Below are 13,045 nucleotides of genomic sequence, written 5' to 3' on the forward strand. Positions count from 1 at the left end.
GATGGGCACAGTGGCTGCATTTGATGTTTTTTTTTTCAGTTTGTTAGCGCCCTCCCAGAAATTTTGAGCACCAGCCGCCACTGGGCTCCAATCACAGCACTAAGATAGGGCAGAATCAATTCTGCCACAAACATTTGAGAACATTTTGTACAAAGAATTTCTCAGCGCCGTTCGCTTTTGCCGTCTTCTACCAGCCTCGTCCAATCTGTGCGCACTTTTATGGTAATTCCGCGCAGCTCCTGGCAACACATGTAAAATATGTGCCAATTTTGCTTAGGTCTGCTACCTGATTGGCTGAAACGACAGGTGCCGTGATTGGACGCTTTTCAGGCATCCAATCATAGCAGAGGACAGGAGAAGACATTGAGGAGCGTGGAGGACATCATTGTGATTCGCTGCCCCACCGAGACAGGCAAGTGCTGGGCAGGCGGAGGGGATGCACACTGGCAGCATTTGATGGGCACAGTAGTGGCAATTGATGGGCACGCTGGTGGCAATTGATGGGCACAGTAGCGGCAACTGATGGGCACAGTAGCTGCGTTTTATGGCACAGTGGCTGCTGTGTTTGATGGCAACAGTGGCTTCTACGTTTGATGGCAACAGTGGCTGCCATTAATGGGCACAGTGGCGACCATTGATGGGCACAGTGGCGGCCATTGATGGGCACAGTGGCTATGTTTGATGGGCACAGTGGCTGCATTGATGGGCACAGTGGCGGCGTTTTGAGAACATTTTGTACAAAGAATTTCTCAGCGCCGTTCGCTTTTGCCGTCTTCTATCAGCCTCGTCCAATCTGTGCGCACTTTTATGTTAATTCCGCGCAGATCCTGGCAACACGTGTAAAATATGTGCCAATTTATTATCTACAAACAGGAACAGCTGCTGGGACTGAACAGATACAGCACTCGGGTTATCGGTCACTTTCCTTTCACAGTGGGATGCGGCTTTTTTATTTTATTTGTTGTTCATCACAATTCTATTTTATTAGATGCCACACAAAGACCATCTATAGGCTTATTTCTGATAACTAACATCACAATCGGGATTCTAAGATTAAAAAAAAACAAGTGCGTTATTTTCAGACAAGCTGGACTTGAAGCAGATATTGGCCCGGATTCACAAAGCACTTACACCGACGTATCTCGAGATACGCCGCGTAAGTGTAAATGTGCGCCGTCGTATCTATGCGCTGTGCCCACAAAACTAGATATGCCTGAAAATAGGCTTCACCTGACAGACGTAACTTTCCTACGCCGGCGTATCTATGCGCCGTGCCCATAGAACTAGATACGCCTGAAAATAGGCTTCATCCGACCGACGTAACTTTCCTACGCCGGCGTATCGTGGGCGCATATTTACGCTGGCCGCAAGTGGAGCTCCCATTGATTTTCTATGCGCATATACAAATGAGGGAGAAACGCCGATTCACGAACGTACTTGCGCCCGGCGCATAATATACGCGGTTTGCGTAAGTCGTACTTCCGGCGCAAAGTTATTCCCCATAAAGGAGGCGCAAGTCATGCAAAAGGTATGGACCAGGGAACACAGCCGTCGTATTTTACGTTGTTTACGTAGTACGTGAATAGGGCTGGGCGTAGCTTACGTTCACGTCGTAGGCAGTGATTCGACGTATCTTAGGCAGTTGTTTTGACGTGATTCTGAGCATGCATACTGGGTTGCGTCCACAGGACGGCGCATGCGCCGTACCTTATTCGTATCTTTACGACGCTCAGTCCATCATTTACATGGGGTCGCGCCTCATTAGCATGGCTCACGCCCACTTCCACCTACGCTGGCTTACCCCGAGGAAACCCAGCGTAGATTTGGGGGCGAGTGCTTTGTGAATCCAGTGCTTGCCTCTGTGCGCTGCGCCGGCGTAGCGTAAAAGATATACGCTACGCCGGCATAACTATGCGCCGATGTATGTGAATCCGGGCCATAAAAGACACAAAAGAATGCAGTATTATTGTATTCTGTAATACATCTTCAGATTTATCAGAGTCCCTGACTTGGAGCCGGTATCAGTCCCTGTCAGGGTACATATAAATCAATGATTTAAAAAAAAAATCTGGATTCTTTTTCATTTAAAATCCGATTTTTTTTATTTTTATCAAATTTATTTAATAAAATGCTTTTGGAATAAAAATCTATCTAAAAGATAGTTTTCTATTTATGATACAGAAATCTGAAGTATTCCGGGTACAGGACGGGAGACGGATGTCACCGGTGATTAGGGTGCATAAAAATCTATGATTTATTATATTTTTTTTTATGTAAATCTGATTTTTATTTTGCTCTGATTTTTTATTAAATTTTTTAATCAAATTTATTTTAATAAAATGCATTTGTAGTAAAAAATAAAAAAATAAAAAAATAAAAATCGATCTAAAGATAGATTTCTATTTAAGATACATTAATAATTTAGTTTATTCTGCATGAAATGGAGCTTAGTTACCGTATATACTCGAGTGTAAGCTGAGTTTTTCAGCACATTTTTTGGTGCTGAAAATGCCCCCCTCGGCTTATACTCGGGTCACCTTTTTGCGCCTGATCTCCCGGACTTTGGGGACCCGTTACCGGCCGGCCGTAGGTCCCCTGGACCCCAAACACATATAGCCCCACTCTTCCTCTACAAGTGTGCAAAGTTTTCTGTCTGGGGGGGACCTACGGCCGGGGGGCACAGATTTTTCAAACCCAGACACTCCTTCTATATACTGCCATGTTAAAAGTAAGTCTAGTCATGGGCACAGTGAGGCAAAGTGAGGCACAGTGAGGCATGCACATGGACACCCTAGGCCAGTGATGGCGAACCTTGGCACCCCAGATGTTTTGGAACTATATTTCCCATGATGCTCATGCACTTTGCAGTGTAGTTGAGCATCATGGGCAATGTAGTTCTAAAACATCTGGGGTGCCAAGGTTCGCCATCACTGCCCTAGGCTTATACTCGAGTCAATAAGTTTTCCCAGTTTTTTTTGTGGTAAAATTAGGTGCCTCGGCTTATAATCGGGTCGGCTTATACTCGAGAATATGCGGTATGTAGCATGAGGCTGTATATTCCACAATATTTACATTTTTGGTAAACTCATTCAATGAATCCAAGCTCTGCAAGCTGAGATAACATGCACTGCATTGGAGAAAGAATAAGGGGGAGAAAATGGTCCCCCCCCCTTTTTTTTTTTCTTATGGATGTTGGAATGAAAGAGTATGAAAGATAGGAAGGTATAGATGTAGGTGAATGTTGTAGGGCAGGCCTCGACAAAATCCGGGCGCAAGGTCGCAATTGCGACAAGAAATTGTGACCTGGCGCCTGGGGAAGCTTAGGGCTGCAGAAGGCCGCAAAGCCACGGCCTCAATTACAGTCCGGCACGGGGTGCGATCGTGGCGGGCCCGCGCCCGCCGGTAATTGAGACCACAGAAGGAAGCTGAGGCCAGCAGAAGGCCGCGGCCTCAATTACAAGCCGAGTATCTGGCTTTAAAATCTCTGAATACCCACAAAAAATGTACAGAATATTAACCAAAATGTCACCAAACCATTATTGCTGGAACATTTGTCTTCAATATTAACCACTTCCCGCCCGGTCAATAGTAAATTGACGTCCAGGAAGTGGTTCTGTTATCCTGACTGGACATCTATTGACGTCCAGCAGGATAACATGCCAGCGCGGTGATCAGTGATGTGGGGTGTCTGACAGGCTGCATCTCCGGCGGAAGGCTCTTTACCATGTGATCAGCCGTGTCCAATCACGGCTGATTACGATGTAAACAGGAAGAGCCATTGATCGTCTGACAGACGTGAGTAGAGGAGAGCCGATCGGCGGCTCTCCTGACAAGGAGGGGTATACGCTGATTGTCTATCAGCGTAGCCCCCCCCTGCGGATGCCCACACTGGACCACCAGGGAAGCCACTAGGACCACCAGGGAAGGGGGCAACATGTGGATGGCTAGGTATGTACCCCATGGCCATCCACTAATTAAAAAATATTCACAATAGATGTCAATCAGTGCCCACAAATGGGCACTGACTGGCAACATAGGCACTGACTGGCAACATAGGCACTGACTGGCAAAAATATAAAACAAGTGATGCCCAGCAATGCCACCATCAGTATTATCAGTGCCACCCCTCAGTGTTCATCAGTGCCACCTCTGTGTTCACCTATCAATGCCCACCAGTGCCACCTATCAGTGCCGCCTATGAGTGCCCATCAGTGCCGCCTATGAGTGCCCATCAGTGCCGCCTATGAGTGCCCATCAGTGCCGCATACCAGCGCCGCCTATCAGTGCCGTCTATCGGTGCCCATCAGTGACGCCTATCAGTGCCCATCATCAGTGTCCATCAGTGCCACCTTATTAGTGCCCATCAGTGCAGCCATATCAGTGACCGTAATTGAAGAAGAAAACATACTTATTTACAAAAAAAATTAACAGAAAAAAGTTGTTGCACAAAAAATAAAAATCTCAGGAGGTGATCAAATACCACCAAAAGAAATCTCTATTTGTGGGAACAAAATGATAAAAAAGAATTGTTTGGGTACAGTGTAGCATGACCGCGCAATTGTCATGAAAATTGCGACAGCGCTGAAAGCTGAAAATTGGCCTGGGCAGGAAGGTGTGTAAGTGCCCGGTATTGAAGTGGTTAAAGTTTACAGAAAGTCATTTCATTATGAGAAAATAGTGACCTCTAGTGGCTGTCAAGTATTTTTAGATACAATACTAACATAGTATAGGAAATTAAAAAGGCGTTCCTCCCAACCCCCACACACAAAAAAATTAAAAAGTCGTCTGCTGCAAATACTGTAGCTGCTGACTTTTGATATTTGGACACTTACCTGTCCATGGAGCCTCGCAATGTCGGCACCCTAGCCGATCTTTTGATCGGCTGTAGCCGCCATCCCTGGTATGAGAACCCGGAAGGTTTTACCCTCTTAATGACCAGGCCATTTTTTTTTTTGCGATATGGCACTGCGTTATTTTAACTGACAATTGTGTGTTTGTGCCACGCTGTACCCAAAATGTATGCCTTCTTTCCCCCACAAATATTCAGTGTCCCCTGTATTGTAATTGTACTGTCCCCCCTCTACATTGTAAAGCGCTGCACAAACTGTTGGTGCTATATAAATCCTGTATAATAATACAAATAATAATACAGCCCTAGCAAATTTACTTCTATCTGTAGGGGTCAATATGATGAGCACCATACGCCACCTGCTGGAAGAAAGCATGTACTGTACCTGAGCAATGTACTGCAGTCGGCTTGTCCTTTTCTGACAATTTATCTGAGAATCAAACTACAGTCTGTTTTTATTTTCCAGACACTGTACCTGTGCAATATACTAGCGATCGACTGACATGTGCCGATACGATACCGATATGTGGGCCACCTCTCAGGCCGATAGCCGATTTTATGTGCAGATATTCTGTACATTAAAACATTTTTTTTTTAAATGTACACTGTCCACTAGTCATCCGCCCGCTGTCAAAAGACGGCGGGAGGAAGACTCCGTTATCCTGGGTGGACTGGTGACCGCGATGGCCGTCGGGCACCCGCGATTGCTCAGGAACTGAGCAGGAAAGTGGATCTGTAAACACACAGATCCACGTCCTGTCAGGGAGAGGGGACCGATGGTGTGTCCCTTGTATATAGGGACAACCATCGGTCACCTCCCCCAGTCACTCCCCTCCCCCACAGTAAAAATCACTAATTAGTGATTCCTTGTCTCCTAGAGTTAACCCCTTCCCTGCCAGTCACATTTATACAGTAATCAATGCATTTTTATAGCAGGGATCGCTGTATAAATGTGAATGGTCCCAAAATTTGTCAAAAGTGTCCGATCTGTCCGCCGCAATATCGCAGTCCTGACAAAATTCGCAGATCGCCGTATTACTAGTAAAAAAAAATAAAAATAATAAAAAAAAAAATGTCAGAATTCTATCGCCTATTTTGTAGCCACTATAAGTTTTGCGCAAACCAATCACTATACGCTTATTGCGATAGAATACATATCGGCCTAAACTGAGAAAAAAATAGTTTTTTTTTAAAAAAAAAATTGGATATTTATTATAGCAAAAAGTAAAAAATAGTGTTTTTTTTTCCAAATTGTCGCTCTTTTTTTGTTTATAGCGCAAAAAATAAAAACCGCAGAGGTGATCAAATACCACCAAAAGAAAGCTCTATTTGTGGGAAAAAAAAGGACGTAAATTTTGTTTGGGAGCCACGTCGCACGACCGTGCAATTTTAATTTAAAGCGACGCAGTGCTGAAAGCTAAAATTTCGCCTGGGCAGGAAGGGGGTATATGTGCCCAGTAAGCACATATACCCCCTATGGGACAAAATTAGGCAGAAGTGAGAAACTCCCAGGCCATAGCTGTTGAGTCAGCTGTCTGTCCCCTCCCCTGTGCTCCTTCTGGTCCCCCCCCCCCATGCTCCTCTGGTCCTCCCCCTGCTTCTCTGTTCCCCCACAGATGAGCGCTGCAGGGAGGGAGAGGAGACAAGCGCTGCAGGGAGGGAAAAACAGCGGAGGGGGGCGGCGGTCCGCTGTCACTGAAGCCGGCCCACTGAGCCATCGGCCCACCAGGAAACTCCCTGTAGTCCTGAAGGCCAGTCCATCCCTGCTGAGTGGCATCGGTTGTCAATAGAATAAAGCTGACTGTCTGCTGTAAAAAAAAGTACCGGGGGGTTTTGCGGCTGCAGGCATCACCCTGGTAAAACCCTGTAAAGCAATATCGGTCAGTTTTGTGACTGATACTCCCAAAAAAGTGAATATCGGCCACACCGAAAATCGGTCGATCCCTATAATATACTACAGTCAGCTTGTCCTTTCCACATTCTGTATATGAACAACTACAGTCAGCTTGTCCTTTACAGACACTGAATCTCTTCAATATACCATAGTCAGCTTGTTTTTTTCAGTACCTGTGCTATATAGTGGAGTCCGCTTGCTTCCCAGACACTGTACCTGTCCAATACAGTGGAACCTCGGTTTACGAGTCACGTGGTTAACGAGCGTTTTGAATAACGAGCAACTTTTTTTTTATTCTGACTCGGTTTGCGAGTGTTGTCTTGCAAAACGAGCAGAATTCAAGCTAATGGGGTGTGTAGTACTGCATTTGGCCAGAGGTGTGGGGGCATCGGTGACACTTGGAACGGTTCAGAGCCGTTCGGAAATACTCAAAATCACTCAGAAACACTCAGAAAAACCCGAACTTGAACCTTTCTGAGGGTTTCCGTGGTCAGCCAAGCTGTCCCTGAGTATTTCCGAGGCTCTCCGGCGCCCACCCCACCTCTAGCCACATGCTATAGAAGTCAATGCAGAACAAATTATCTTTGTTTCTACTGGGGTAGATTCAGGTAGCAATTATGCCTGCGTATCCATAGATACGCAGCGTAATTGCTAATTTGCGCCGGCGTATTGACTTTTCTGTATTCAGAAAGCTCGATACGCCGACTGTAGCCTAAGATATGACTGGCATAAGGCTCTTATGCCGTCGTATCGTAGGCTGCATTCTTACGATGGCCGCTAGGTGGCGTTCCCGTAGTGGTCAGCGTAGAGTATGCAAATTGCATACTCACGCCGATTCACAACCGTACGCGCGCCCGGCGTTCGCATTTTACGTCGTTTGCGTTCGTCGGTTTCTGTGTAAGGCTGCTCATGCTATTAGCAGGGGCAGCCAATGCCAAGTATACCCGTCGTTCCCGCGTCGCGATGTTTGAAAATTACGTCGTTTGCGTAAATGAATCGTGAATGGCGCTGGACGCCATTTACGTTCACGTTAAAGCAAATGACGTCCTTGCGACGTCATTTGCCGCAATGCACGTCGGGAAAGTTTCCCGACGGAGCATGCGCACTACGCTCGGAGCGGGAACGCACCTAATTTAAATGATCCACGCCCCCTACGGGTTCATTTAAATTACACGCGCTTACGCCGGCCAGTTTTACGGAGCGCCCCCGCAAATTACGGAGCTACTGCTTCGTGAATGAAGCGTAGTGTGCGTAATTTACGGAGGCGTATCGTAAAAATGGTACGCTGCGCCTCCGTAAGAGGGCGCAAATCTACCTGAATCTAGGCCACTGACTTCTATGGGGAAACTCATTTCGATATGCGAGTGCTTTGGATTACAAGCATTCTCCTGGAACCGATTATACGCGTAGTCCGAGGTTCCACTGTATACTACATTTGGCACGTCCTTGTTCTTTCTAGACACTGTACCCATGGGATATATTCAGTCAGCTGTGACCCAGTTAAACAAAAACAGTGCTGCTCCAAGCCCCCGAATATTAAACCTACAACTGGGTGAAACGCGTAAGGGGCGTGGCACAGGAGGAGACAGAGCTGAAGCCTTGTAGAAACGTATAGGCTCAGGGGTCTCCCGGTGTCCCCCCCCACGCTTTCATTCAGTCAGCTGTCCTTTCCAGGCCCTATACCACAGCAATATACTACACTTGGCTTTGTCCTCCTTTACAGACATTCTGGCTTTGCTGGGACTTTTAGTTCCATAGCAGCATGAGATCCACAGAATAACTACCTTTACATTACAACATGATCACAAAATAGAATCATTATTCAGCACATAGATTAAACCTACCAGCAGTGCGAGTGTGGCTACAGCACAGAAAGAGAAGCGAGTGTCTATTTCCCCTGGAAAAAATAAAATTAATTGTAGTTAGAAGGGAATTATTTCCTGCTAAAGGTCAAATCAGTCCTCAGAAATCAGAAGGGGGGGGGGGGTTGGGGTGGAAAGAACACAGTAAAAGGGATCATTCCTAATAACGGTGAGAGGTTCATTTCCTGAGCTGTATTTAAAAATTGCAGCCAAGACTAAAAGAATTGTCCTAGGATACCACTAGAGCCTGCAGACCAGGGCTCGACAAATCCCGGTCGCCAGGGCGACTAGAAATAGCATCCTGGCGACTTGGCTTGGAAGGTGGGCAAAAAGCTGTGAAGTCCCCAGCTCTTCCTTGTGTGAGCTGGCGCCATCTGGTGGTGGCCGTTGGTATTACAAGTTAAGCATTACAAGTTAAACAGCAATTCTAATGTAATTTTTCACCATTTTCACTGACATCTTCTTCCCTCTAATTAGAACCCCCAAACATTATATATATTTTTTTATCCTAACACCCTAGAGCAGGGATCCTCAAACTACGGCCCTCCAGCTGTTGTAGAACTACACATCCCATGAGGCATTGTAACACACTGACATTCACAGACATGACTAGGCAGGATGGGAATTGTAGTTCCTAAACAACTGGAGGGCCGTAGTTTGAAGACCCATGCCCTAGAGAATAAAATGGCGATTGTTGCAATACTTTCTGTCCCGCCGTATTTGCGCAGCGGTCTTACAAGCACACTTTTTTGGGAAAAAAATACACTTTTTTTAATTAAAAAAATAAGACAACAGTAAAGTTATCCCCATTTTTTTTTATATTATGAAAGATAATGTTACGCAGAGTAAATTGATACCCAACATGTCACGCTTCAAAATTGCGTCCGCTCTTGGAATGCCGACAAACTTTTACCCTTTAAAATCTTCATAGGCGACGTTTAAAAAAAAAATCTACAGGTTACATGTTTTGAGTTACAGAGGAGGTCTAGGGCTAGAATTATTGCTCTCGCTCTACCAATCGCGGCGATACCTCACATGTGTGGTTTGAACACCGTTTACATATGCGGGAGCTGCTCACGTATGCTCGTCGGGATGGGCGCGTTTTCTGGCTCCTAACTTTTTTAGCTGGCTCCTAGATTCCAAGCAAATTTGTCAAACCCTGCTGCAGACAAATAATATTTGCTAGTTTAACCACTTCAGCTACGGTAGATTTTACCCCCTTCATGACCAGGCCATTTTTTGCTATTCAGCGCTGTGCTATTTTAAACAGTTAAATGCACGGTCATGCAGCACTGTACCCAAATCATATATCATTTTTTTTTCACACAAATAGAGCTTTTTGATGGTGGTATTTGATCACCAGGGGTGTGTTTTTTTTTTTTTTTTTTTGGTGATACAACGTAAAAAAAAAAAAAAAAAAAAAAAAAAAGTAAAATAATAATTATTAATATATATAAATATATATATATATATATATATATATATATATATATATATATATATATATATATATATATATATATATATATATATTATAAAATTAGTGTGTGTGTATATGTACATATGTGTGTGTATATATATATATATATATATATATATATATATATATATATATATATATATATATATATATATATATATATATATATATATATATATATATATATATATATGTGTGTGTGTGTGTGTGTGTGTGTATGTATGTATGTATGTATGTATGTATGTGTATATATATATATATATATATATATATAAACATTTTATAAATAGTGGGTGTGTGTGATATATGAGAGATATAGATATAAAAAAATATTTTTTTTGTAATATTTATTTAATAATAAATAAAAACGTAACAATTTAGATAAAAATAAATATATATATATATATATATATATATATATATATATATATATATATATATATATATATATATATATATATATATATATATATATATATATATATATATATATATATATATATATATATATATATATATAAAATATATTTTTTACTTTCTGCTATAAAAAAAAAAAAAAATCTAATTTCTTCATAAATTTAGGCCAAAAGACACTGGCTGGGCAGGGGTTAACATCTAGGGCAATCAAAGGGTTAAATATGCGCCTAACTATGTGTACAGTGTGCTGCTTTTTACTAAGGATCTCTCAGTTTCTAATTCCTGCTTTGCAGGGATGAGGTACAGACCGATGGTTCCCCTCTGTACAGAGCTCTGGGCTGCGATTGCACACAGTCAATCAGCAGGTCCCGGCCAGGAATCATTGGCCGGGACTTGCTGACAGGCTCCCGCTCTGTACAATCACAAGCGGGAGCTGGCCTGGGGGGGTGCATTCTATATCCAGAAGTAGGAAGGGACATACCAGTATGTCGCTTTGCCTACAGCGGCTGCTTTTCCATAGGTCATTAAGTGGTTAAAGTAAGCAGATCCGAGCAATAAACTTCTCTTACTTGCTCCAGTTTAGTCTTCTAAATTCAATCAAAAAAAGTTTTCTGCTATCGGTTTGATAAATGCAAAGAAATTCTTTTGCGTTTTTGCCTGAGCTGCACTCTTATCAGTTACCGTATCTACTCGAGTATAAGCCGACCCGAATATAAGCCGAGGCACCTAATTTTACCACAAAAAATGGGAAAACTTATTGACTCGAGTATAAGCCTAGGGTGTCCATCTGCATGCCTCACTGTGCCTCACTGTGTCCATGTGCATGCCTCACTGTGCCCATGACTAGACTGACTTTAACATGGGAGTCTATGGAAGGGGTGCCCGGCTTTTTTTTTTTTTTTTAAATCGGTGCTCCCCAGCCCTAGGTCGCCCAGACAACAAACTTTGCACACTTGTAGAGGAAGAGTGGGGCTACATGTGTGCCAAGTTCTGGGTCCAGGGAACCCACGACCGGCCAAAAATGGGGTCCGGGAGGTCAGGCGCAAAAAGGTGACTCGAGTATAAGCCGAGGGGGGCATTTTCAGCACAAAAAAAATGTGCTGAAAAACTCGGCTTATACTCGCGTATATATACGGTATATTGTGCACAACTTTGTGAGAGCTACAGAACCGCTTCTCTATTCGTTATGAAGATGCAAGGGAAATGTGTTCTGTAGTCCTAACATACTGGTACGTTTGTGTCCTCGAGTGGCAACGCTGCTGCTCCATAGATACATTACTGCAAGGAGTTGTCACCCAAGGACAGGGAGTAGGTTTGTGGCATGAAAAAAAAAAAAGCATTAAAAGAAAAATAATGCAGCCATCACCAAGGAGTGTTAAGCTGCAGTATATAGAATGTTGCGCTTGGGTTTAGATACACTTTACCAGTGTGCAGGAACTGTACTCGATATATACAATCAGTAGTAAGCAAAGTCCAACACATCAGTGCTTGTTCACACTGGCAGTGCTCTCTGAATTGTGATCTGCATTCTGATCGTTCTTCAGACAGCATTTGACAGGCAGTGAGATTGTTCTTCAGACAGCATTTGACAGGCAGGGAGATTGTTCTTCAGACAGCATTTGACAGGCAGGGAGATTGTTCTTCAGACAGCATTTGACAGGCAGTGAGATTGTTCTTCAGACAGCATTTGACAGGCAGTGAGTAGCCATTGTATCGCCTCCTCACCACCCGCTTAAACCTGCATTAGCGTGTCACAACCACATTCATTGCAGAGGGGCCCCATTCACTTGAAAGCGGGAAGGGAAAAAATCCCTACCATGGCTGCAAACCAAAGCATGTGTGCAACCCTCGGCTGATGCCTCTGCAGCTAAAGGGGGTAGCAGTTGAGAACGTCTCAACCACAGTGCTTTACTGCCCTTTAACCACTTAGCGACCGCATAGTGCCATTAGATGGCAGCGAAATGGCCCTCCTGTGTAGGATCATGTACCTAGTATGTGATCCAGCACTTCCAGGTAGGGGGGCGTGCACGCGCACCGATGGCTGTGCATCAACTAGTCACAGCAGAAGCCAGGCAACGAATGACCGCCGGCACCCACTGATCGGCAAAGAGGAAGAAAGGATAGAGCTCTGCATATGAAAACAAGAGCTCTCTCCTGTTAGTTGGGAAATGGTGGTATTTAAAAAAAAAATTGTATTGGATGTGTTTTATAGCAGAAAGTAAAAAAGAAAACAAAAAATAGCACAAAAAATAAAAAACGTAGAGGTGATCAAACACCACCAAAATAAACTCTCCGATTCCTTCACCACAGTCATCTGATGAAATGGGTTAATAAAGCCGGATTTCTATACATGACGACAATAGAAGAGTTTATCTACCCCATTTGTCTCCAGAAAAAGAGCCGTCTTCCTTCTGTAGACTCTGGACGTATTCAAGGATCTTCTCCGTGTTCACCTCAGAAAGACTGTCAAATAGAGTGAGGATCTGCAGGAAAGAGGAAACACATAATGAGGTGTATGACCTTATGTATGTAATGTATGACCT

The 13,045-nt window shown here is 43.8% G+C and overlaps 1 protein-coding gene across 1 annotated transcript in view; it reads right to left on the minus strand.

Annotated features, from left to right (window-relative positions):
* RABGGTB (Rab geranylgeranyltransferase subunit beta) overlaps positions 1-13,045 on the minus strand; it is a 43,744-nt gene that overhangs the window by 21,047 nt on the left and 9,652 nt on the right. The window contains exons 4-5 of the mRNA XM_040360674.1: positions 12,880-12,985; positions 8,588-8,640 (exon numbers count right to left, since the gene is read on the minus strand). Of these exons, the coding sequence (XP_040216608.1) occupies positions 8,588-8,640; positions 12,880-12,985 (159 nt within the window). The remainder of the gene's footprint in view (positions 1-8,587; positions 8,641-12,879; positions 12,986-13,045) is intronic.

Source organism: Rana temporaria, chromosome 7 (assembly GCF_905171775.1).
Source record: "Rana temporaria chromosome 7, aRanTem1.1, whole genome shotgun sequence".
Lineage (NCBI taxonomy): Eukaryota > Metazoa > Chordata > Amphibia > Anura > Ranidae > Rana > Rana temporaria.